The sequence below is a fragment of the Dromaius novaehollandiae genome, chromosome 5 (genome assembly GCF_036370855.1).
Source record: "Dromaius novaehollandiae isolate bDroNov1 chromosome 5, bDroNov1.hap1, whole genome shotgun sequence".
Lineage (NCBI taxonomy): Eukaryota > Metazoa > Chordata > Aves > Casuariiformes > Dromaiidae > Dromaius > Dromaius novaehollandiae.
Window position 1 is genome coordinate 72,822,934 of NC_088102.1, and position 24,282 is coordinate 72,847,215.

Sequence of the window (24,282 nt, forward strand, 5' to 3'; positions counted from 1 at the left end):
GCTTTTGGGTGAGGGGGGACAGGAGTGGAGACTGAACCCCCTGCACAGCTACAGCCTGGGGGGCCCCGAATGGCCCTTGAGAACCTGTCACTCCCAGTTTTGCTCTTGTGCCTTGGGAAAGGGCACGGCGGTCCTTGAGCACCGGCGTCCTGTCCTTTCCTCTGCCAGGCAGGAGGGCCCGGGAATGGGAGAGAGCATCAGCATAGGGGAAAGTGGCAGGAGGACACAGGGATGGTGGTGGGGGGTGGGCAGGGATGGTGGTGGGGGGTGGGCAGAGATGGAGGAGGGGTACGGCAGAGTGGGCAAAGTGCTGGTGCTCTGCACAGGAGGGGTGGCTGGTGCATGCAACCGGCTCGGGGGCCATGGGGGGGCAGCCCTGCCCGGGTGGGAGGAGAGCCGGGGCTGGCGGCGAGCCCCGGCGCTTTGCGGGTGGGGAGGGGGTTGACGGGGGGGATGCGGATCTGGGCTCGGGGTCCCGGTTGCGGCGGGTGGGGGTCGCGGCGCGCTGCGCCCCGGCGGTACATGTGGCCCCCCCCTGCTCGACGCTGCGCTGCCGGGCGGGTCGGTCCCTCCCTCCGCGGCCGGGCCCTTCCTGGGGAAGAGGAAGTGCAGAGCCCGGCCCCGCGCCCGGCCCCGGCCCCGGCCCCGGCCCCGGCGGTGCGCACCCAGGGTAGGCGCGGGCGGCGCTGGGCTGCTGCCGGTGCGGCGGGGCCGGGTAGCGCCCGAGCATCCCCGGCGCAGAGGCAGGAGCTGCGGCGGTTCCGCGAAGGAGGGTGGGCTCGCCGCTCCGGGGCACCCTGACTCAGAGGCAGCTGAGCTGGGGGACGGCGAAGGCGGCTGGAAAGTATTTTGCAACCTCCGCGCCCGGAAAAAGCCGCGCGTGACTCGAGTCAGTCACTTCCTCGGTCCCCGCGGCCGCAGCCTCGGCTCGTCCCACCGGCTGCTGGGCTGGCGTGGCCCGGCCACTGGCACCGCAGCCTGGCTTGCTGCCCCGACGGCAGCGAGACCCCCTCCGCTGCCCCAGCCAGCCAGCCAGGCTGCTAGACGTGCCCCCGTGCCTCGCGTCCTGTGGGCCCCGCGGCCTTGACGCCCCAGCACTGAGCGCGTCTCTCTCCCCTCAGGCGGGCGCCCCACGCCACGGTGGTGCCTACAGCGCCATGGGCTCCCTTTTCCGCAGCGAGGAGGTCTGCCTGGCCCAGCTTTTCCTGCAGTCGGCCTCAGCCTACACCTGCGTCAGCGAGCTGGGCGAGCGGGGGCTGCTCGAGTTCAGAGACGTACGTAGGGGCTGGGGAGGCCCCAGCGGGGCGATTTGGGGTGGGCGGCCCGGGGGTCTGCCATGTGCAGGGGGGATGCGGTGAGGCTGGCCGGCCCCATGTGATGTTGCTGGTCTCCCCCTGGGCCCCGCTGGGGGCTGACGCTGACCCCGGTCTCCTCCTTCCCCAGCTGAACCCCAACGTGAGCGCTTTCCAGCGGCGGTTTGTGGGCGAAGTGCGGCGCTGCGAGGAGATGGAGAAGACGTTCAGTGAGCACCGGGGAGCCCTGGGAGGGCGCTGGGCTGGGGGGTAGCACAGAGAAAGGGGCTGTTTGGGGAAGGGTGCAGGGGTCTCCCGGGGTAGCCTTGTGGCACCCTGGCCACCCCCCGTGCCCTTTTCTGACCGCTCTTCTGCAGCCTTCCTGCACCAGGAGCTGCGCAGGGCTGGGCGGGTGCTGGGGCCGTGCCCTGACAACCCGGCAGCCCCGCTGGCCCGCGACGCCCTGCACATCCAGGAGCAGTCGGAGCAGCTGGCGCAGGAGCTGCGTGAAGTCAGCCGCAACCGGGAATCGCTGCACGGACGCCTCCATGAGCTGCGTGAATACCTGCACGTCCTACGCGAGGGCCAGCGCTTCACCAGCCTCCCAGTGGGTCCGGGGTGCTGTGGGCACGGGGCCGTGGGGGCCCAGCGCTCCCTCGGGGGCTGTGGTGGTCTCCCCTCGGCTCTTCTCATCTCTTTGCTCCCCGGCACAGCAGGCACCGCTGGGCTCCCCGCCTCGGCCCCGGACCCACTCTGAGCATGAGCCCATCCTTGACCCCTCCGTAAGCCAGCACCTCGACCGCAAAATCAAGTAAATGGGGGTTGGTGTGCAAGGAGAGGGGCCATGGGGTGGGGTGGGGGGCACGGGCAGGGCTGTGGGGCAGGGCTTGGAGAGGGGCCATGGGACAGGGGGCCTGGTCCAGGGGTTAGGAGCCGCATCTGGCCCTCACCGCTCCACCTGTACCCTTGCAGCTTTGTGGCGGGTGTCATTCACCCGTGGCGGGTGAGTGCTTTCGAGCGGCTGCTGTGGCGCGCCTGCCGTGGCTACCTCGTCGCCAACTTTGTGGAGATGCCTGAGCCCATGGAGGACCCAGCCACGGTGAGCGTGGAGGTGCCGAGGCGGGGGGCTGGCGGGGAGGGGGTGCTGGGACCGGCTGGAGCTGATGTGGCCTGCGCTGCCCCCAGGGCGAGAGCATCACTTGGGTCATCTTCCTCATCTCCTACTGGGGCGAGCAGATAGGACAGAAGATCCGCAAGATCTCTGACTGGTGAGTGAGTGGCTCCATCGCCCCTGCACCCTGCACCGTGTCCCCAAAATGTTTGGCCTGTGTGCACCCACTCCCCAATGCCACATGGTTTTGCTGCGGAAAGGTTTATTTAGCAAGACCCGCTCCTGTCTCCCATCCCTCCCCGGCAACACCTGGGTGTGAAACCCCTTCCTTTATGTCTGTGCATCTGCTTCGGTGCTGCTGTCCGACTGCTTTTCCCAGGACATTGCAAGGGAGGCGCTGTCTTGAGTCCCCAGCCGGTCTCTGTGGTCCAGGAGGCTTGTGGGATGCAGGGATGGATGTCCTGGCAAACGCCTCTCTGCAGGCAGAGCGCATCCCCGTGCTGCCCTGGGGATGGGTCAGGCTTCCCCAGGGAGTGTTTTGCGTCCCCCAACATGCATGTGTCTGTCCCAGCTTCCACTGCCACGTGTACCCCTACCCTGAGAGCGAGACTAGCCGCACGGAGACCCTGATGGGGTTGCTCAGCCAGATCCAGGACCTCAGTGTGGTGAGCTGGACACCGCAGGGATGGAGGGGGACATGCAGCGAGCTGGGGGGGGGGGTGAGCACCTAGACCCCCTTGTCCCTGACCCACCCGGGTGCCCACAGGTGCTGGAGGAGACGGAGCAGTACTTGGCGCAGGTGCTGGACAAGGTGGTGCTGGTGCTGCCCACGTGGCGGGTGAGGGTGCAGAAGATGAAGGCAGTCTACCTCGTCCTCAACCAGTGCAGCTTTGATGTCACCGAGAAGTGCCTCATTGCTGAGGTCTGGTGCCCCGTGCGTGACCTCACGCAGGTGCAAGATGCCCTGCGCCAGGGATCGGTAGGTGTCTCTGTACCCTTCATGTGGGCAGCAGTAGGTGCCCCTGTGCCCTCTGCGCCAGGGATCAATAAGTGCTGCATGCCCTCCATGCCCAGGTTTGCTAGGTGCACCCCCTGCTCAGGGAGGGATGTACCCCTCACATTTTGTGCCTATGGTGGGACATGAACCCCACTTCTTGTGCCTAGGGTGATGTGTGCCCCCTCTGCCAGGGATTGGGACACCCCTCTGGTGTACTGTGTGCCTGTGCTGCCCCCCAAGCTTGAGCCCCCCTGGCCCAACCCCTGTGCCATGGTACATGCCCTGTGCAAAGCTTGCAAATCCCCCTGGATTGCAGCAGAATGAGAACTGCTCTGGCATGTCCCTGGCCTCTTGCCTCCACATTGTGTGGGTGCAAGGGCAGCAGGGCACTGTGGGTCATATGCTGGGTGCCTTCCTTGCAGTACAAGAGCGGCTCAAGTGTGGAGTGCTTTGTGCAGCGCATCCCCACCTCGGAGAGCCCCCCAACGCTCATCCGCACCAACAAGTTCACTGCTGGCTTCCAAAGCATCGTGGATGCCTACGGGGTGGCCAGCTACCAGGAGGTGAACCCTGGTAAGGACCCCTGCCCTGAGCAGGAGTGAGGGGGCCATGGGCTTTGAAGGGGCAGTGCCTGGGTGGTGAGAGGGCTCCAGGAGGGTCCCATATGACATGGTCCCTCTACCCCACAGCACCCTATGCCATCATCACATTCCCCTTCATCTTCGCCATCATGTTCGGGGATGTGGGTCACGGGCTGCTCATGTTCCTCTTTGCCCTCTGGATGGTGCTGTACGAGAATAGCCCCAGCTTGTGGCAGGCCAGCAATGAGGTGAACAGGGCCTGCAGGGATTGGTAGCGTCGGATGGGGTTGGTGGCATGGGGCAGCTTTGGTGTGGAATAGGTCAGTGTGTGGCAGAGTTGGTGGGGGAAGATGGGGTTGGTGGGGTGGGACAGGGTTGGTGGGGTGAGGCAGGCTTGGATGGGATGGGGTGAGTGGTGTGGGATAGGGCTGATGTGTGCTAGGGTTGATGGGGTGAGATGGGACTGGTGGGGTGGGGCTGGGATAGTGTGGGGCATGGTTGGTGGTGTGGGACAGGACTGGTGTGTGGGGCAGGGCCAGGGGGGAGTTGTATGGGGCAGGTTGTGGGACAGTGTAGGAGCCACGTTTGCTACCCCCAGATCTGGCTGACGTTCTTTGAAGGGCGCTACCTCATCCTACTCATGGGCGCCTTCTCCATCTACACTGGCTTCATCTACAACGAGTGCTTCAGCAAAGCCACTGTCATATTCCCCTCAGCCTGGAGCGTGGCCACCATGGCCAACCACTCCTCCTGGAGGTGAGACCCCTGGCCCCCTGCAGCCTCTGGCATGAGCCCTCCACCTGCACTGACGCCCGCTTACTCTCCCCGCAGTTCTGACTACCTCGCCACTCACCCATCCCTCACCCTGGACCCCAACATCACAGGTGTCTTCCAAGGGCCCTACCCTTTCGGGATTGACCCAGTGAGTGGGGGCTATGGGGGGTAGTGGGATGGGATGGGACCCTCGACAAGGTAGCTGAGCCCCTCACCCACTAACTCTGCTTTGCCCTGGGCAGATCTGGAGCTTGGCCACCAACCACCTCAACTTCCTCAACTCCTTCAAGATGAAAATGTCCGTGGTGCTGGGCATCGTGCACATGGGTTTTGGTGTCCTCCTGGGGGTCTTCAACCATGTGTGAGTCTCCCCTTGCTGTGCCTGTGAGCTCCGGCCATCCCCACCCACCCCTGAGTCCTGCTAAGGGGCCAGAGCCTGGCTTGCTCAGGGCAGGGCAATCCCTGCAGAGTTGATGGTGGCTGTGGCACTGGGCTGGGGCAGGCGAGAGGAGTCCTGTGTCCTACATCAGTTCAGGGTGCAAGCCCTGTGCAGACCCCCTGCTATACCCCTATGGGGGGCATCTGGCCCACATGGGGATGGTGGCTGCGCCATGCCAGGCTGAGCCCCGCTGGTGCCCCTCTCTGTCCAGGCACTTCCAGCAGCGACACCGGCTGGTGCTGGAGTTCCTGCCTGAGATGGTCTTCCTGCTGGCCCTTTTTGGCTACCTCGTCTTCCTCATATTTTACAAGTGGATCAAGTTCAGTGCCGTCAACTCCCTGGTGGCCCCCAGCATCCTCATCCACTTCATCGACATGTTCCTCTTCACTTCCAATGACCAAAACCTCCCACTCTACGAGGGGCAGGTAATGCCTCCTGCCACTGGGCAGCCATGGGGCTCCCTGGGCCCACCTCTCCTCTCTAGCTTGATCCTCTGGCTGGCCTTGGCATGCTGCCTTGTTCCCTCTGCCTTGTATAGTCCTTCCCCCACCCAGGAGCCCTGCCAAGCCAGGGATGCTGGGCATGCAGGGAGCAGCGAGGAGCCCTGGGGGACTGGAGCAGTGGGGATGGGTATCCTGTGCTCGGGATGGGGTGCGCGAGCCTTGGGTACAGCACTGGGAAGAGGAGCTTCTCCGCAGCCCACCTGTCCACGTGGTGCCCTCCACAAGTGCGGCCACGCTGGGCAGCCAGCCTATGTCATGAGTAGTGCATCTCCCACTGTTCTCAGCTCAGCCTGGCAAAGCTGCCTGGCTTAGGCAGGACATTGGGAGCTCTAAGCCCAGACCGGGGGCACAGGGCTGTTGGGGTCACCTGTGGAGACCTTGGGCTGGTGTCTCATGCCAGGTGCAAGACCTTGGAAAAGGGGGGGCACCACTCAGGGCCTGCTCTCTGCTATTCCCACAGGTACCTGTGCAGACTGTACTGGTGGTGCTGGCTCTGGCAGCGGTGCCCATCCTGCTCCTGGGAACACCTCTCTACTTGTACTGCCGACAGCACTCACGGAGGATGGGCCACCCTGCGGTAAGGATGAGGCCAGGGGGGCGCTTGGTTTGGGCTGGGGGATGCAGCAGGGTCTCACCTTAGATCCTGTCTCTGCACAGCCAGTGACCAGGGGGGAGCAGGAGCCACTGCTGGAGGGGCAGGAGGCTGGCAACTCCGTCAATGCCACCAAGGAGGATGTGGAGAGTGGGGCACATGTTCACGATGCCGAGGTGAGGGCTCCAGCGAATGGACAGGTGCCTGAACCTGGCACGGTCAGGGTGGGTGGCAGAGCCGGAGGAGCCATGCCCCCCCCGACATCTCACGTCCCCTCTGCCTCTGCAGCACTTCGAGTTCTCTGAGGTCTTCATGCACCAGGCGATCCACACCATTGAGTACTGCCTGGGCTGCATCTCCAACACTGCGTCCTACCTGCGGCTCTGGGCCCTCAGCTTGGCGCACGCGCGTGAGTCCCCCCATGCCCTGCAAGCTCATCTCTGCGCACTCTGGGGCTCCTTGCCCAGCACCCCAGGGCTGGGGAGAGCCTCACCTGGACAGGTGCCCATCCCACAGAGCTGTCAGAGGTCCTCTGGACCATGGTGATGCGCAACGGGTTTGTACGGCTGAACTATGTCGGTGGTGTTGTGCTGGTGCCCGTCTTCGCCTTCTTTGCTGTGCTCACCGTGGCCATCCTGCTGGTGATGGAGGGGCTCTCAGCCTTCCTGCATGCCCTGCGGCTGCACTGGTAAGTCCCTGGTGGAGGCACTGGGAGGGAGGACAGGCACAGCGATGTCCCCCCACTAGCTCTGACTGTCCCCTCTCCTCGGCAGGGTGGAGTTTCAGAACAAGTTCTACGTGGGTGCTGGGTACAAGCTGTGCCCCTTTGCCTTCACACCTGACGTCTGGGAGTAGGGCTGCCGTGCCATGCCACCCTGTTGTGCTGCCTTCGTGCCTTTTGCAAGGATGCTGTTGCTGGTCCTGCCTGGCCACTATTTCCCAGAGCCCTCCCCTCTGGCCCAGAGCAGTTTATCTTTTTTCTCCCCCTTCTCTTTTATGATGGCGAACAAGGGAGCGGGGTCCTGGTGGAGTGGTGAGGAAGCCAGAGGTGCTGCACTATCCCTGGCACCCAGATGCCCTCCTCACCGTGTCCTCAGGATGGAAACAGGGGGCTCAGAGCATCGGCAAACAGTGCTGGAAAACCAAGTTCCCTGCTGACATTGCCCTTTCGCTCCCATCCTACCTGCTGCCTTTGCCCCGGGGTGGCAGGGAGGGTACCCAAGGATCCTGTGCAGGGGGGTCCGTGCTGGCTCCCCAGGCACAATGGGGCAGGGCTGCATCCCCAGCACCCCCCAGGGTAGTGTGCTGGGGGGGCACTGAGGGGCTGGATGCAGGATGTGTCCAGTGATGCTTGTGCCCTCTTCTGCTCTTCTGGCCCGGGCAGCCTCCCCGTGCCCTGGGAGACTTTCCTCGGGCAGCAAATAAAAGCCATCCAAGCAGTACTGTTCCCTGACTGCTCTCAGCCCAGTGCTTAGGGTCTGGGGGGGCACATGAGCACCCAGCCTGCAGGTTTCCATCCCCAGCACACTGTCCCTCTTCCACTCGCTTCAGCAGCGCTCAGCGGAGGATGAGGGTCATCATGGGGCATGGCCTGTCCTGTCTGCCCCTACGCTGATGAGAGGGGTGGGGGGCATGGACCTGGAGGGAGGCGTGTGACCCTGGCAGGACAGGGGCCAATGCCTGGCACTGCCTCACTGCTGGCTGTAGCCAAAGGCGGGTGACGGTCCAGTCCCGTAGACATTAAGCGTGTGGAAGCTGGCTGCCCGCAGGGTGGGAAGGGGGTAGGGCATGGCGCGGGGCTTGGCTCCCATGTACACACTGTGGTAGGTGAGGGGCTGGTAGGGAGGCACAGGCAACTCTGGGAAGCCGGGGGCACTTGCTGCTGGGACAAGAGCTGGCTGGTGGAGCGGGGCCGGCTCGCGGGGCACGTCTGGCATCAGGTCCCCACTGCACCGACGGGTCCTGGGAGCCCCTGGAGGTGGGAAGAGAAAAGTAGAGTGGGGTCAGCACAGCCCAGGGGCTTGTGGGGGACCAGCCTGAGCCCCCATCCCAAGCATCACTACCTTTCTCCTGCTTTTCCTTTGGCTGGGAGGAGAGCGCTGCCCCCCGCGTCCGTGACAGTGCACCCAGCAGGGACCCCGCCGCCGCCCCAGACCTGCACAAGATAAGCGGGCTCAGGGTGGCAAGCAGGTGGTACCGAGCCCCTCATTGCAGCGGTATGGCAGGGGACAGTTACCAGGCCTCGGGCTCGCAATCCCGGAAGCCCTTGGCAAAGGGGTTGCTGGCGATCTTCAGCTGCGTGATCTGCAGAGGGAGGAGGAGGAGTGCTGTCAAGGGGTGCCCCACTGTGGGTGGCCTGCTGGCCAGGTGCCCCAGGTCCCTCTGTGAGGCTCACCCGGTGGTTTTGGTAGGCTGTCACTGCCATGAACTGAGTCTCAGGGAAGCTGAAGGACTTGAAGTTCTCGTGGGCAAAGCGCTCGCTGTCCCGCCGGGGGTCCACGAAGACCACATGGAAGCGGGGCTGGTACCGGTGCATGGAGTTGAGGATGATCTGGGCAGAGCGGGGAGAGATGAGATGGGCACCCGTTTGCCGCATCTTCCCCCTTGGCCCTTCCTCTCCACCATGGAGCCACTCTCTGGAGCTGGGCTTCCTCTCCTGCCCCTGCCCTGGCACACGCCCCCTCCCCCCACCTTAGGTTATGGGGTCTCACGTGGCCATTGTCGTCCAGGAGGTTGTTGGTGAGCTTGAGTTTGTCAAAGGAGACGATCTGCCGCATCCACTGGGCCCCCTTGGCAGGTGAGTCCGGGTGGAAGTGGACGCGGCCAGGTGCCACGGGGTCGGCCCGTCCTGCCACCAGCCAGGAGGAGCTGTGGAAGGCGTATCTGTGGGGATGGTGGTGGCTGAGCACCGGCAGGGATTTGGCCACCTTGCATGGAGCTGGGTCCTGCAGTGAGCTCTGGCCACTCAGTCCAGCCCTGCGGGGAGCCCGCAGCAGGGCTGTGGGTGAGCATGGACCCCTCTCAGCCATCAACAGCAGCCAGGGACCCTGCCAGGCCCAGCACCACCACCCATCCATCTGTTCTGGCCCCAGGTGCCCTGGTCCTCACCTGTATCTCTTGTCATCCAGTGGGATGAAATCCATGAGCAGGACGTAATCGGCCAGCGGGTCCAGCCCTGAGAGTTTCACCTGGAAGGTGGGGAACATCCTCCTGCGGGGAGGGAGAAGTTGGGGGCAAGGGTTGCCCCCAGGTGCCAAGGACCCAGGATCCTCTGCTGCCTCTGCACCTGCACCTACCTCCCCGCCTTGGTGACGATCATCTCTGTGCCCAGGCGATTGAACTCCTCCCAGAGGCTGCCCATCTCCAGCTGCACTGCCACGTGGCACACGCGCTGGTTCTTCGTGCCAGCTCCTGGCCCCTCAGCCCCCAGTCTGGTGCCTCCTGTGGGTGGCCCCAGCAGGCAGGGCCTTCCTGTGGCACCTGCCCACTCGGGGCTGGCAGGGAAGGGACTTCCCTCACCTGTCAGCATGCTCAGGCCAGCTGCAAGGAAGGCTGTGGAGGACCGAGGGGGTGTTTCACTGCTGCCCTAGGCCCACCACTCTGCCTCTTGTTGCCAGGTTGGGGTCCCTGGTCCCTCACAGTCCCTAGAGCACTCCCATCGTCATAAGGCTGGCCACTCACAGCAGGGCAGGTCCCTGCTCTTACGTCCCTGCTTGCTTCCCAGATGTGGGAATTGAACCCACACAGCCTGCCCCTCACCCTGATCTGCTAAATACCCCATCCCATCCTCCCTACACTGATGTGGGGAGAGGACTCAGGCATCCTGTCCCCTAGGTGTAGCATTTTCCTCCCCCTGCCCCGCTCCTTGCAGCCATATGCTCTTACAAGGTCGCCGGTGCTGCTGCGATGGGCCACATGCAATGCCCTGCCTATGTGAACTGCCCCCATTCCTGCCCCATGGCGCCAGCCCCTGCTCATCCCTGCAGGAACAGAGGATGGCAAGGGAGCCACCACCAATGCACTGACCCTTGGCAGCCCAGCCATGCGTGGTTCCCTGAATATGCCGCAGGCACCCTGTCACCGCAGGTGCATCCTGGGCTCCAGTACGGCACATGGACCGTGGGGGACCCGGAGCTTGGGGCATGGGGGAGGCCACCAGCGGGAACCGAGAAGCTTTGCCGCGGGCGGGTTTTACCTGTCATGAGTGCAGCAAGCGGGTGTGAGGCTGCTGTGGCTCCAGCTCTTGGCTCTGTGCAGCCGGGACCTGAAGCCCCCTCCCAGTGCAAGGCAGCGCCAGCTCTGGACTCCAATCCCCCACATCTGTGCTGGGGATTTTATCCTCCTGCTCGGGGGTGGAGACTCCCCTGCCCTGGATGCGCAGTGTGATGAGCGGGACAGAACAGCACCAGTCCTCGGGGGCTGGCTGCCTTGTGGTGATGTGGAGCACACCCCCCCGCCCCCCCCCAAGCAGGCTGCCTTGGCGCCTTGATGAGCTGTTGATGGACAGGAGGTGAGCGGTGGCCCTGGGACAGGGCCAGGCTGGGCTGGGATATCCTCTGGTGCTCTTGATCACAGGGCAGAGGTATCCGGGGCCAGAAAGGGCCACAGCTGTCTGTTTCTGGAGCAAAGCCAGACTATTTCCTTAGTCCTTTCATACAACACATCTGATTTGGAGCTGCAGACCCTCTCACCCTGGGGAAAGCCCAGATTGACCTTGGCAGTGGGATTTGTCTCCTGGTTGCCCAGCTCCCCTTGTGAGCAGGAAAGGCTCCTTGGGCCCTACAGCCTCTTCCTTTCCCAGTGACAAAGTCACCTCTCACTAGCTCATTATCCCCTAGAGGAGCCCAGCTCTTTGCACATCTGCCCAGGCCCAGCTCCCACCTCCATGAGGACAGCTTGGCCCAGCAAACCCCCAGTCTGGGATGGAGGTGGTGGTGCACCAGCCCTAATGAGGCATGTGCGGGCCATGGCAGCAGTGCCCTGACCACAGACAGGTTGTTGGCAGCAGGGAGGCTCACATGGCCAACCCCATCTCTTGGCACCAGCACTGGCAGTCAAACCATGGGGTCTTTGATCATGGGGCAGTGGTAACCTGGGCTGGGGGGGGCACATCTGCCTGTTTTCATGTTAGGGCAGGTCATGGGGGCCAGGCAGACCCCAAGCCCCAGGGCAGGAGGAAGGTGGCTTCTGAGGATGTGCGAGCAAGTGCAGGCACAATGCAGATGCAGGGGTGCTGTGGCAGCCAGAGAGCACTGTGGCATGGGGATGGAGAAGGCAGGCATGGGATGGTGGGAGAAGCTAATCGCCAGCCTGGCTTCCGACTGCTGCCAGCCCCCCAGCCAGCTATAATGAGCTGGTGGCTATGTGTGGCCCAATGTGATAGAGGGGTCGCTCCCTGGGACCCCTGCCTGAGTTAGGGTGTGCTGAGAGAGGCAGCAGGAAGCTGGAGGCGGATGCTGTTCCCCCCCACCCCCAATCCTAGTTCTTAGCATGTTGCAGCTGTCCATGCAACAGCCTCCGGCAGCTTGTCTGACAGCCTGCTGTCAGCACCCATTATTAAAAAGCACAGCAGTATTTCAAGGCCTCTGTAATGTTTCATTAGTTCACATAACGCCTCTGTAGCTCTGGGGAGATGCAGGCAGTCCTCCCTGCCAGCCTACCCTAGCTGAATCCCAAAAAGCAGTCTCATCTCTCCCCTCTGCAGGGAGGAGTGACCCCTTGCCTCTATCTCTCTGTGCCGGGGACCCCCCCCGAGCCCACCCATACCGTGCCAGTCCTGCCCAGCACCAGCTCCGGCTGTGCTCAGCCCCAGGGCTCAGGCCCCCTCCATCCATCTTCCTGCTGTCAGCATGCCTGCACCACCTCTCACACCTCCTCATCTCTGTGCTCAATATCTGCCCGATGGCAAGAGATGTGACCTGCCAGTGCTGCTGACAGCAGGAGATGAATGGGGCCTAGTTGGCACTGCAGGGCACAGAGATGGAGGGGAGATGAGCACAGTTTTGGTGGGTGCCAGGGCTCGGGAGCACTGTCCAAGGGGCCAAGGCTGTGGGGTGACTGTCCACCAAGCATCTGCATGGGTATAGACAGGCAGTTTATTAATGAGTCCCTTATTATTATCTTAGCTACCAGGATCAGGTCTCACTGCTGGGCTGCAAATATCTATGGGGAGATCCCAGCTGGTGGGTGCTTGCCCATTCCTGTGCTGCCTGGCCCGTCCCTGCCCCTGGGCCTGTGAGCTCTGCTGGGTTTGGGTGCTTTGGGTATGTGTCCGAATCTGCTGCTTTCTGCTCCCAGAAACCCTGGATGGGGCTGTTTTGTTGGACCCTGAGCTAGGGTTGGTCTCATGGATGCCACCAATGGATGAACCCAGGGAAAGGGAGCAGGCGCTGAGACTAGTTCTGTGCAAGGATGTCCATGGGGCTTGCTGTGGGTGCTGCTCCCCTGGCAGCACCTCAGGATGCCCTGGCAGCCCCTGCTCCAGCCTCTTCCCTGGGCTTCCCCTGCACTGAGTGCTGCCAGCCCCACATCCACCCCAGTGCCAAACTGATCCCTTGCTTCTCCTGCCTTGCTTCTCCTGCAGGCGCATGACAGCAGCACTGAAGCAGATCCTGCATCCACAGAACAGCAGAAGTGCTGGGCTCTGGGCTCCAATGCTGGAGAAGAATCACTGTACCAGGCCACATGGCCTGCTTCCTCCCCATCTCCCATGCCAGGCCAGGAGTCACCACCTGGAAGAATATGCAGGACTATGGACTGGCCCTACCAGCACAGCCTGTGGTAGCGAGAGAGGCCAAAGAAAAGGCCATGTCATGTCTGAGGATGGGGAGTGAGACTGACTGCCTGACTTCTGCAACGTGGTGCTTCTGCAAGAAAAAGCAAGAACAGGGTGCAGGTGGGAGTAGCAGAGGGGACATTACGTGCAAGGATTGAACTGGAGGCCACGTTCCTCCCCAGCTCAACCAGTTCATTTACACAATGCCTGCCTGGACCTGGAGTGTCCAGGATTCCTGCAGGTACATATTTGAAGGGGCCACAGATCGTGCCTGCTCCTGTGCACCTATACTGCGGTATTGGCTGCATGGCCCAGAGAGCATGGGTCAAACCAGAGGACTGTGTCTGCACCGAGCCTGTGTGGTGGATGAGGCAATTCAGACCTGGGACCTGCTTAATGGGGTCCCAATCTTGCAGGAGCTGGGGTTCCTCTGTGACTCCCTCATTAAAGCAGGTGGCTTTGGAAAAGCTTGTCCAAGGCATCCTGTCCGTGGTGGTGAGGGAGGTGGTTGCAGTACTACTACTCAGTCCTCGCCTTCTACATGGGTCACTAACAGCCTCCCAGGGGTCTTCTCTCTCCAGCAATGCCCAGGTGATGGTGACAACGAGCAAGGGCTCTAATCTTTTCCCACCAGAGGCTTTGCAACTGCTCGCTTCAGCAAAGCCAGTCCCTTGCTATAAACTTGGACTATTAACCTAAGCAGCAGCTCAAGCTTCACTTTTGCATATGGGTTTGGTGGTTAAAATCCTTCCCAATTCCTTGCAGCCATCATATGGGGAAAGGAAAACTTTCAGACCTCATACTCTGATGATGTCTTGGGTGGCCAAAAGTGGGCTACATGGACAACACAGTCTCAGCTGGTGCTGAGTTTTTTGGACTGGGACTGATGCAAGATGGGAAGGGATTTGTGGCTGTATAGGAGGCCAAAAAGCATGAAAAGGATGCTTGAGACTGTCTGATGGGACACAGTGCTCATCCCCTGTCCTGGTCCATAGAGCCTTAGCCCTGTAGATGGCTCCCCAAGACTGAAGTGTCTGCTACAGCTCCACACATCACCCCTCCATCCCTGTGCCCTGCAGTGATGACTTGGCCCCATTCATCTCCTGCTGTCAGCAGCACTGGCAGGTCACATCTCTTGCCGTTGGGCAGGTATTGAGCGCAGAGATGAGGAGGTGTGAGAGGCTGCGCGGGTGCACTGACAGCAGGAAGATGGATGGAGGGGGCCTGAGTCCTGGGGCTGAGCACAGCCGGAGCTGGTGCTGGGCAGGACTGGCACTGCATGGGGCAGGCTGGGTTGAGGTGATGCTCTAGATGTTCCTCAGGGCACAGCATGCTACTTTGGGGTCCCATCTGCTGCAGGCAGAGCTTCCACACTGCGCATCATGCTCACTCATTGGAGGGAGCTGCTGCCACCCCACAAGGGTATCCTCAAAGCATTTCAGGGGTGAACCTGAGAGCAAGGAACATCTGCCAAAATCCTTTCCCTGGGCTTTGGAAAGCTTGTCCTCAACACAGGCTCCCAGCCAGGGAAAACATAGCTAGATGCCACTGAGGGCAAAGGCAGTGAGACTGGGAATTTCTCAGTGTGGGGCTGGGAGGTAAGGAGTTGCCTTACACCCAGGCTTGCAGCTGGGTGCTGGCAGTGACACTCCCTGGTCCACACTTGGGTGCTGGCTTACAGGCAGCTGCCTCTTTCAAAGAGATCCTCTTGCACAGTGCCTCCAGTTGTCTAAAAACGTGTGGTATGTCCTCAAAATCAGGCGATGGGCTTAAAAACCGCAAGGCTTTTGAAACTGATTGTTGTATTTCTGAGACAGAGTGTTAGCTTGATTAGTTTTTTCGCTTCTTTCCTCCCAAGGCTACAAACCTGTTCTCCTCTCCTGTATTTTTAGTAAATGAAAGCTGAGATTTCCCTGTAACCACAGCACTGCAATGACAAGGCATCAGAAAGCAGATCTGTCTGCCAGGAGAGCTGTCAGCACTGACCCCAATGATGCTTTCAGGATGGACAATGCCAGTTAGGGAGTGGTTTCATAGAGCCCAAGTATTTGAAGGTGATCAACATGGGTCTGATCAATCAGACTGTTTTACATGACATTCCAGACTGATTGGTCTCTGCAGAATTTCCTCCTCTGTAGTGGAAGAAAACTTTATTGGCATTTTTTCTTGGTGTTTTCTAGCAGGTTTTAAAAATGTTCCTTCTGCTTTGTTTCTCTCTGCAGTTTGAGACTCATATTTTGTTATGGAGCCTTGTGGAAGGGGTGGAGACCAACACAGAACAGAGAAAGAGAGAGACAAGCAAGGGAGGCCCCTCCTTTTAGGAAGTGATACTTTGGCTTGGTGAGAGTCTGTCCAGCTCTTGGCTTCCTGCAGAGAAAAAAATGATGCTAAGCCTGAGTGATTCAGGCTGCTGCCGCCCTGGATAGTGAGTTCTGCACAAGCTGCAAGAGATGCACTGAGGGTGGCTACCTTGTACCTCATGCGAAAGTGGGGACACTTCTAGGCAGCAGAGAGCAGTGCTTCTGCATTTTGAAGTGCTCCTGGGTGACCCTGAGAGCACATTCCTCTCTCTGTGTGTCTGCATTGCAAAGGGATGTTTGCAATTTCCCATCGTTTCCTGCACTTGTAGCAGATGCAGAGCAGGACGAGGGGGAACTAAGGCAATCAGGGAACAGTATGGCAGTGACATCTAAAGTGAAAGGGGAAGAAGGCTTGTCCTGCGGTTAATAGCTCCAGCTGCAAGCCCAGAAGGTGTCAGGGCACTAGAGGAGGGAGCACAATGCCTTCTGGAGGCTGACACCTCGGCGGGGCTCTTGCTGCAACCTGTTAATATTCCTGGGCTGTTTCTCTTCCAGCTCTGGGTAATGAGCAACAAAAGCCTGGAAGACCTGCAAATGGTAGGACAGCTTGTGCTGCACAGCTGTACTGAGCAATTAGCAGGGAGCAGAGGCAGTGACCAAGTCAAGCTGGCATCACCAGGGCCCTCTGGGAGATATGGAAAAAGATGGAAATATGGAGGAGTTGCCCTCTCAGAGGCCTTAGTGATTGTGTCTTAGGTTTCCTACCCTTGCAAAATGATATAACAATCTTAGATCATGGCCTATACCCCTTAATGAGGCTCTAGAAGGGTTTTAAAACCTCAGATTCTGGACACATCCTAGTGGCCTGCTCTCAGCTCTGGACATGATCAGGGAAGGTCTATAGAAATCTGTCTCAGAAATGTGAAGATCCAGGACAGGGGAATGGTTTGTGCTGATAGCACCACCTTAATAGGTCAGAGAGGTCCCAGCACATTTGCATGGCACTACTCAGGACACCCAGTTCGGGAGACAGGAGACAGTGAGAAAATCCTAATGACACACTGGGATGGGGCAGCATGGAAAAGCTCATCCCACCCAGCTCTGAAAGGGTACAAAAAGACACATCCAAACCCAGCATGCTATTTCCAACCTGGGAACTGAAGAGGTGTGAGGAGGACTTGATAGCCACTGTCCTTCATCTGTGTCATTGCAAGGGCTCCTGGGCAGAGTGCTTGGATGCAAGCACCTTAGTGGCTGCATGCTTTGGACTGCATGCCCTGGGGACTGACTGCTGAACATATTGCTTGGATACACACATCCTGGTGCTTCTGAGTACTCAAGAGTAAGAGCGTGAGAGTAAACGAAAGAAATCGGTGTTGTTTCAGTTTCTTTTTTTAAAATAAAACCACTTCCATCATCTAGGGTCTCATTTGCTACACTTGATACAATGTTGCAATACCTTCCTAGATGGTTGTATACTGTAACCTGCTTTGGAAAACTTCTGTGCTGCACTTACTGTTCATAAGGAGACCTAGTTTTTGATTGTACTTCTAGTTCCCATTCCTTACTAAAAGAAAATCAAAGAGAATTGGGGAGACCTGCTATGGGAATTCCTCAAAAACCTTTCCCAGGAAGACTTTATAAGGCTTAACTATCCACTACCATATTGTCACCTGGGGGACAAAGATGACATTCCTCAATGCATCCTAGGGGTTGCTGACCTGTGAGCTATTAGGAGAATCTTTTTTTCCTATAATGGTGGAAATACTGCAGTGGACAGCACTATGCAAGTTCCCACATGGATGAATTTCAGACATCCTGCTTCTGGCTCAGAAGAAGAAGAGGTGAGAAACCAAGAGTGCCTGCAAAACCTGTGAGTTTTTGTTGGGGAAAGGTGACTTGACCACAGGAATGAGAAAACCAAAGCCCTACAAAAGGATTTCCAAGCAGTGAGTGCCCTCTGTTCCCTCGGTGTGGATCAGACAGTGCAGGGACAAAAGAGGGGGGCTGTAGCCCTCCGGCTGAAACTGTCTTTGCCATGTGGTCTTGGCCCGGCAGGGCTGTGCCTGTCAGCAGTGGAGCCAGCCAGACATTTACTATGGGCAATTACCAACCTCCGGGGCCCCTTGCCGGGGGATGCAGATGGAGTTCATACTGTCTGCACCTTCAGGCAAGGACAAGCCTCATTCACAGAGCCTGATTTGGGGGTTTGCCTGCCCAGGGGCCCAGCACATCCTTCATGTTCCTTTCACACTAGGAAATGGAGAGCTTCTGTGCATGTGGCATCCTTAGGATGGCTTTAGCACATAAGCTCCTTCACAGAGTTGACTTAGAGTAAAAGCCCATCAGAAAGGCATGTATATCTGTTCACAGAGTCCAGGTCTGCTCTAGCTGGACAGAGAGGGGAACGGAGCTCTGACCCTGTAACTGGCTGATCAACAGATACCGGGGAAGCATGAACTATATGCATGCAGATTGAGCTGCCTGGACATGTTAAAGCAGAAGTAGTTCTTGCATGGAAATAAATACATAACAAATGCATCTGAACACTTGTCCTGCTCCCCATGGGGGTTGGGGAATGGAGGTACTAAGAAAGGGAGGACAGGAGAGTGCAGGAAGTGCTGGGGAGTTGGAGGAAGCAATACTAGAGTACTGCAGACCAAATGGTCATCTGGGCCAGCTCCTGCTGACTCTCTCGTGTCTCAGCATCACCATCTGTTGGCCAGAAACGATTATGATCCAGACGTAGCCTCTGGCTCTAAGTCTGTAAAACCCTAATGCTTAGAGGTTAAGGGAGTGTCCAGCCCTATCTGACTTTATATTATTAATCCTTCTTCACCATGAGTGGAAGCAGGGTCTTAAACCTGGCTGAACTCTGGTGGGAATCCATGTGACTTTTACTTTCTTTTCTGTGTGTAGCTCCAAAAGTTTTCAATCTGCTGCCCTATACCATGTTCTGCAAAGGATATGCGTCAAGACTTTTGAGTCTAAGCTAATTGCCTTCTGCAAACTATACTGTGTGACCCTATCCCACACTGATAGGTAGTTTGTGCTGACCTCAGTACTCACCATCCTGAGCTGTGGAAGCACCAAAGGAGGAGGAACACTGTAACTTCCATTGGGCTTCGAAATCTGCAACCAGAGCCACTGGAAATAGGGCCAACCCTACCATTTTTCTTTGTGTCTTCAGAAGACCACTGTTTTCCCCACTTGCTGCCCCACTGAGTCCTTTTTCGTGCTCCAGGTTTGATCCTTCTTGTCATGTTTCTCCCAGCTTTGCGCCTCTCTCCCTCAAGCCCTCTGGTCCATTTTCCCTTTCAGCTGACACATTTAAGGTAGGTGTCTGATGACTGCCAAAAGGCAAGTGTTGTTCCAAGCATCAAGAAGGAGGACCCAGGAATTACAGAGTGCCTCAGTCCCTAGGAATATTATGAAATAAATCATCCTGGAAGCCCTCTCCGGGCAGATGAAGGACAAGAAGGTGATTGTGAATAGCCAGCATAGATTTACCAAGGGCAAATCAGGCCTAACTGAACTGATTGCCTTGGATAGTGAGATGACTGGCTGTGTGGACAAAGGAGAGCAGTAGATGTCCTCCACCTCAACTTAAGCAATGTTTCCAACATGATCTTCCATTGGCTTCTTACAGTCAAACTCATGAGATGTGGTTTGCATATATGAAATTTAAAGTGGGTAGAAAACCGGCTGGACTGCAATGGTCAAAGGGTGGTGATGAATGGTACAAAGTCCAGCTGGTGGCTGGTTACTAGTAGCATTTCTCAGGGCTTGATATTGGGGCTGATACTGTTGAGCATCTTGATTAATAACCTGGATGAAAGGACAGAGTGCACCCTCAGCAAGCTTGTGGATGATATGAAATCGAGGGGAGCAGTAAAGGCACTGGAGAGTAGGGCCTCTATTCAAAGGGACTGTCAGGGCCCTGAGTGCACCAACAGGCCTTAATTGCCATAACTAATCTCTCCTGCGGCCTCCACCCACACTCTCTGACCATGGGTCCAGGGGCTCTGTTTAATCTCAGTCCTGGGCCTTCAGTCCTTACCTGAGCTATGTTATAGGCATACTGGTCTCTAGCCTTGACTCCGGCTTTACCTCCTCATGGACCTTGGACCTACGGTGTAGCGAGCTTGTTTCCTGGATGGACCCCCTCATAGCCTTGTCTCCAGTCCTGTTTCTGGCTCCACCTCCTTTTGCTTCTGCCTGGACTCCCTGGATGAACCCTGGAACTTTTGTTTTTGCTTGTGGTGCCTGGAGCTGTCAATGGACCCCTTAATCAACCCCTGGTTCTGTGCCCTGTTTCCCCTGCAGGACAGTACCTGTTGGTGCATGCATGTCCTGCACTGGGGTGACCCCCAGCTGCCATTCCCTTAGGGAGCACCAGCTCTGACTACACCCTGACAGGGATCTCAACAAGCTTGAGATGTGGGCAGACCATAAAAACATGATCAGCTAACCTGAATGCTGTGTCCTGCATTTTGGATAGGCTCAGGGCAAGTGGATGACAAGCAGCTTAGCAGTAAAGGACCTGGGGGTTCTGGTGGACACCAGTTTGTCCACAAGTCAGTGGGGTGCCCCTGCAGCCAAAAAAGGTCAGCCACTTCCTGGACTCTGTTAGCAAGAGTATGGGCAGCAAATTGAGGGAAGGGCTTGTTCGCCCCTATTCAGCACTAGTGAGACCACATCTGGAGTAGTAAGCTGAGTTTGGGGCTTCTCAGAATAAGAAAGACATTAATGCACTGGAGTGAGTCCAGTGGAGACCACTGATCTAGTCAGGGGGCTGGAACATGTGATATATGAGGAGAGGCTGAGAAGAGCTGGTTTGCTTTCCCTGGAGAAGGGATGATCTTTTTGCCCTCTTCAAATACCTTGTGGGTGGATACAGAGAAGGCCACAGTCAGATGTTTTGGAGGTGCACACTGGCAGTGTGAAAGGCAAAGAACCAAGATGCAATACAGGAAATTCTGATGAGATATTAGGAAAAAATGTTTCACCATGAGAGTGGGCAAACACTGGAAGGTGTCTTGATCAGGTATTGCTGATCCTTTTTGAGATAAGAAAGCCAAAGTCTTCAAAGAGACTTGTAGTCAATTATCTTACCATCCAGGCCCCACCTCAGTTCTCCAAAGCTATAGAAGCTGCAGCTACTCACCATATGCTCTTGTTTGAGTTCTTGGACAGAAAAAAGGCATGGTCAGATGATTCACCTCCTGTGATCTTATCATCAAATTATGAAAAGAGATGCTGCTTTCAGGAAATGTCTATTATCTCTATATGCTCTATGAAGTTAGTTGAGGGTGAAAGGCTTAGATACAGAAGTCTGAATTTTTGGCTTTCACAGTTTGGTGGAGCTGAGCCATGAGCCTGTTGGAAAAGTGTATGAGTCACAGTAAGGAAAATCCCAGTTTGATATTGGGAAATAAAAAGTGAGGCTGGTCAAACACTATATGTTGCCCAAGCAGGTTGTAGAATTTCCATCCTTTGAGAATTTTAAAACTAAACTGGACAAGGCCTTGAGTGATCCAGTCAACCTTTGAAGTTGTATCAATTTTTGAAGTGGTATCTGTCTTTGAAGCTCCCCTGCTCTGTGTTGGGGTTTGGACTGGATGACACTCAGAGGTCCCTTCCAAACTCAAAAATTTGACTCTGTGATTGTACAATTCTATTTCTGTTGTACATGGCAAAGTCAAGCTAAACACTTCTGGAGTTGTTATTGTTTCTGAGAAGTTGTTCAAAAAATGGACATGAAAGATAGGATGTGGTTCTGTGGTTTGTCCTCTTTGATTTCCTTGGCCCAAAGCTCCATTGTTCATATGAACTGAGGTCATCTCCTCTGGGTATGCTTCTCCAAACTGAAAAGTGCAGAGAAAAGATAATGATCTGCTTTGAGCTCTTTAATGCTCCAGAGACTGAAGAAGATTCTCAGTCTCCAAATCTCCATATTAGCTGAACTAATAAGGGTGTTTGGTGAAAGTGGCTTGTTTTCAAGTTCTGCTGTACACCTTAAGCCAGGCACTTCTCCACATCCATATCTCTCTGAGATTTTCAAGGGGGAAGCAGAGAGAGGTATTACTGAAATGTAAGTGAGTCTCATTGTCTTTCAGCCTTGGTTGGAATTCCCAGTGCCAGACCCACGAGCAAGGAAATAGTGTCTTCAGAAATTTCCCATAGTTTTCTCTTGCAAAAGGGAAATGGCTCAGAGAGGAAAAGACAGGGAAGACAAGGACAAGTGATAAGGAACACTTGTGTGGGTTTTGTATCCCTCACCCCTAGACATCTGCATTGCAGAAATCTGTGTGTGTTCTGTGCACACTGTGCTCCATTTGTGGAAAAGGGAGAGCAGAGGTCAGCTTTTGTTATTTGAACTTCTCCTTTCCTCTCTGTGGGAGAGAGCCCCTCCATGCTTTCCCAACATCTGCTGTCTTTCTACATAATCCTTCTGAAACCTCTTACAGTCCTTATCTCATGCCTGCTCTGCAGGGTCCTGGGTTTCAGTTCCTCAGTCAAAGATTTGTCCTTCCAGCAGTAGCTACCTGGATGAGTTACTTTTGGAGCTTTTACGGGTCTGTAATTCTGTCTTTGCTGATAGCATAGGCATAACTCTTCATTCCTTCCCAACCCAGTTTGTTCATTGTAAAAACCTTCTGTGCCTGCCTCAGTGGAGTCCTTGTCATGTCATTGTGGGTACTTTAAAGATGTTTTTTCTGTGTTTCCCAGACTGGGAAGCTCTGATGTTGGTGAGAGGGAAGAGTGATGTTTCTTCTGGGGTATGACACACCGTACTTTCTTCCCAAAACAGGAAACTCACTGGTCTGCCTCCTTACTACACAACTGTTGAGAAGGCAGGTCTGAAGATTACATTATCAGAGTGTATATTCAAGTAATGATCCCCATTGACCAGAAAGGATTCCTGGGTGAGGACCAGAACCGTCCTTGTAATGAATATTTAGGGAGCTTACTGTTAGAGATGGGGCATGTCCAGAGACTGATTTCCCTCCCTCTCCTCCAGTATTTTCAAAGAGGGATTGTTTAACTTCTGGGGTTGCCCATTTCCATTTAGAGACTTAGGGACAGGCCAGAGAACAAGGAAATATTTGTGCTGATAAAACAAGATATCAGGAGTGGGGGGAGGCCAATATAATGCTCTGTGTCTTAAGGTTTCGTAGTTATGAAAAAGGAGTCTCAGCAAAGAGGGAAGAAGCAGATGGGTAGCAAATGCCTACAAGAAAGGTGATGAATAGTCATTGTCCTGCCAGACTTCAGTCCTGCCTATGGGAAGACAAACAATGTTATCTTTTAAAAGCACTTTCTCTGTGTTTCAGTCGCATAATCTCAGTGTCCCAAACTGAACAGTCTATCACAGAGCATGAAATCCATCACGAAGGTGAAGCTACTCTGGTTAGTAACCTTAGTACAACTTTCCATAATGGTCATTGCCAAACAACCAGTTCAAAAATGAACTAAAGAATGAGACTATTACACATCATGCTATATCAAGACATTTTACAGCTTGGGCAGAACTTGGCTTTTGCAGCACCTGTTTTATTTTACCCACTCCTTGGGAAGCCTTTTGACAAGCTGTTTCTAATTGATCTGTGTCTAAGTTTTCCTTTAGATCTTGTATGACTCTCTCTGTACAGCACCAGTGACACTGCCCACTGGAGAGGTTTTTCACCTGGGAGATACATGACTGTAGTAGCAAGGAATTAACGATCTTCCCCTCTATACTTCACACAGAAAGCGTGCATCAAACTAATGGCAGAAAGCAATTGCACTCAAGTGACTGAATTCAGTTTAATGGGGTTCCCAGATGATCCAGTGATTCAGGTTACCCTCTTTCTGATGTTTCTGCTTATCTATCTTGTCACCATCCTGGGGAACCTGGGGATAATCACATTAATCAGGACCAGCCCTCAACTCCACTCCCCCATGTGTTATTTCCTGGGCAATCTGGCTTTTGTGGACATCTGTTCTTCCACAGTCATCACCCCCAAGATACTGGTTGACTTTATGTCAGAGGAGAAGAGTGTTGCTTATGCTGGGTGTGTAGCTCAAGTGTTCATTTTTGATATTTTGGGGATTGCTGAATGTTTCCTGCTGGCTATGATGGCATATGACTGTTACATGGCCATTTGTCATCCCCTGGTATATTCAGTTGTTATGTCTCTAAGACTCTGTTTCCAGCTGATGGTTGGGTTGTATCTGTTGGACTGATGAACGGCATAGGTCACACCATGGGCATATTAAATGTATCCTTCTGCGGCTCCAATGTCATTAATTTGTTTTTCTGTGACATCTCTCTTCTGATTTTACTCTCAACTTCTGACACCACCCTCAACTGCATCATTCTCACAACTTCTGCTAACTTACATGGTGTTTCCAGCAGTCTCATTGTCCTGATCTCCTACATTGCCATCCTCTCCACTGTCCTGAGGATCCACTCAGCCAAAGGCAAATGCAAAGCCTTCTCCACCTGTGCCTCACACCTGACTGTTGTGAGCATCTTCTATGGGACAGCCTTCTTTATTTATTTAAAACCAAGCTCAGAAAAATCAAGAGGAGGAGACAAATGGGCTGTGGTGTTCTATACAGTGGTGACTCCCATGCTGAACCCCTTGATCTACAGTCTGAGGAATAAGGAAGTGAAGGAGGCTCTGAGGAGGATCACAAGAATAAAATAAAGCTGAATGTTATATGTTTATGGCCAGAGAGAATGAAGGTGACAGGCTCAGTTTTTGATGATATATCTCAGATTGACAATATTCTTTGGGTTTTCTTCACTTTGACTTTCATAATGCATTGGCTGATTCATTATCCTCAATTGGTTCAGGGTTAAGTAAGTTAACTGATTAAACTGATTTAACTCAGTTCTCCAATTGCTGATAACTGTTTTCAGCAGTTAA

The 24,282-nt window shown here is 55.8% G+C and overlaps 3 protein-coding genes across 4 annotated transcripts; 2 read left to right on the forward strand and 1 right to left on the reverse strand.

Moving 5' to 3' along the window:
* Positions 1-572: 572 nt before the first annotated feature.
* TCIRG1 (T cell immune regulator 1, ATPase H+ transporting V0 subunit a3) lies at positions 573-7,728 on the forward strand. 2 transcript variants are annotated; one of them, XM_026118402.2, is made up of 20 exons: positions 573-670; positions 1,122-1,274; positions 1,444-1,522; positions 1,670-1,899; positions 2,006-2,103; positions 2,265-2,391; positions 2,478-2,560; positions 2,975-3,068; positions 3,170-3,382; positions 3,823-3,973; positions 4,090-4,229; positions 4,580-4,737; positions 4,813-4,903; positions 4,998-5,116; positions 5,406-5,619; positions 6,158-6,274; positions 6,355-6,465; positions 6,578-6,698; positions 6,806-6,977; positions 7,063-7,728. In XM_026118402.2, exons 2-20 carry the CDS (start codon positions 1,158-1,160, stop codon positions 7,142-7,144), a joined length of 2,517 nt encoding a protein of 838 aa, XP_025974187.2. In that variant the 5' UTR covers positions 573-670; positions 1,122-1,157; the 3' UTR covers positions 7,145-7,728. The 2 variants fall into 2 exon arrangements, with proteins under 2 accessions (XP_025974187.2, XP_025974188.2); XM_026118403.2 differs by having other exon boundaries at positions 2,009-2,103.
* A 766-nt stretch (positions 7,729-8,494) lies between these two features.
* On the reverse strand, positions 8,495-9,818 carry TBX10 (T-box transcription factor 10). Its single transcript, XM_026118398.2, is given in 5 exon segments — positions 8,495-8,593; positions 8,685-8,840; positions 9,001-9,172; positions 9,398-9,499; positions 9,586-9,818. Coding segments are annotated over 5 exon segments (762 nt in total).
* Positions 9,819-23,134: 13,316 nt separating this feature from the next.
* Positions 23,135-24,060, forward strand: LOC112994203 (olfactory receptor 5G3-like). The gene is given in 2 exon segments (XM_064513525.1): positions 23,135-23,579; positions 23,582-24,060. Coding segments are annotated over 2 exon segments (924 nt in total).
* The last annotated feature ends 222 nt before the right edge of the window (positions 24,061-24,282 follow it).

Bases quoted from the DNA above. Each gene is read 5' to 3' on its own strand.
- TCIRG1 (XM_026118402.2), top strand. From the start codon at position 1,158: ATGGGCTCCCTTTTCCGCAGCGAGGAGGTCTGCCTGGCCCAGCTTTTC. The intron at 1,523-1,669 runs GTGAGCACCGGG...GCTCTTCTGCAG, and splicing joins GGAGATGGAGAAGACGTTCA to CCTTCCTGCACCAGGAGCTG. The intron at 5,117-5,405 runs GTGAGTCTCCCC...CTCTCTGTCCAG, and splicing joins CTGGGGGTCTTCAACCATGT to GCACTTCCAGCAGCGACACC.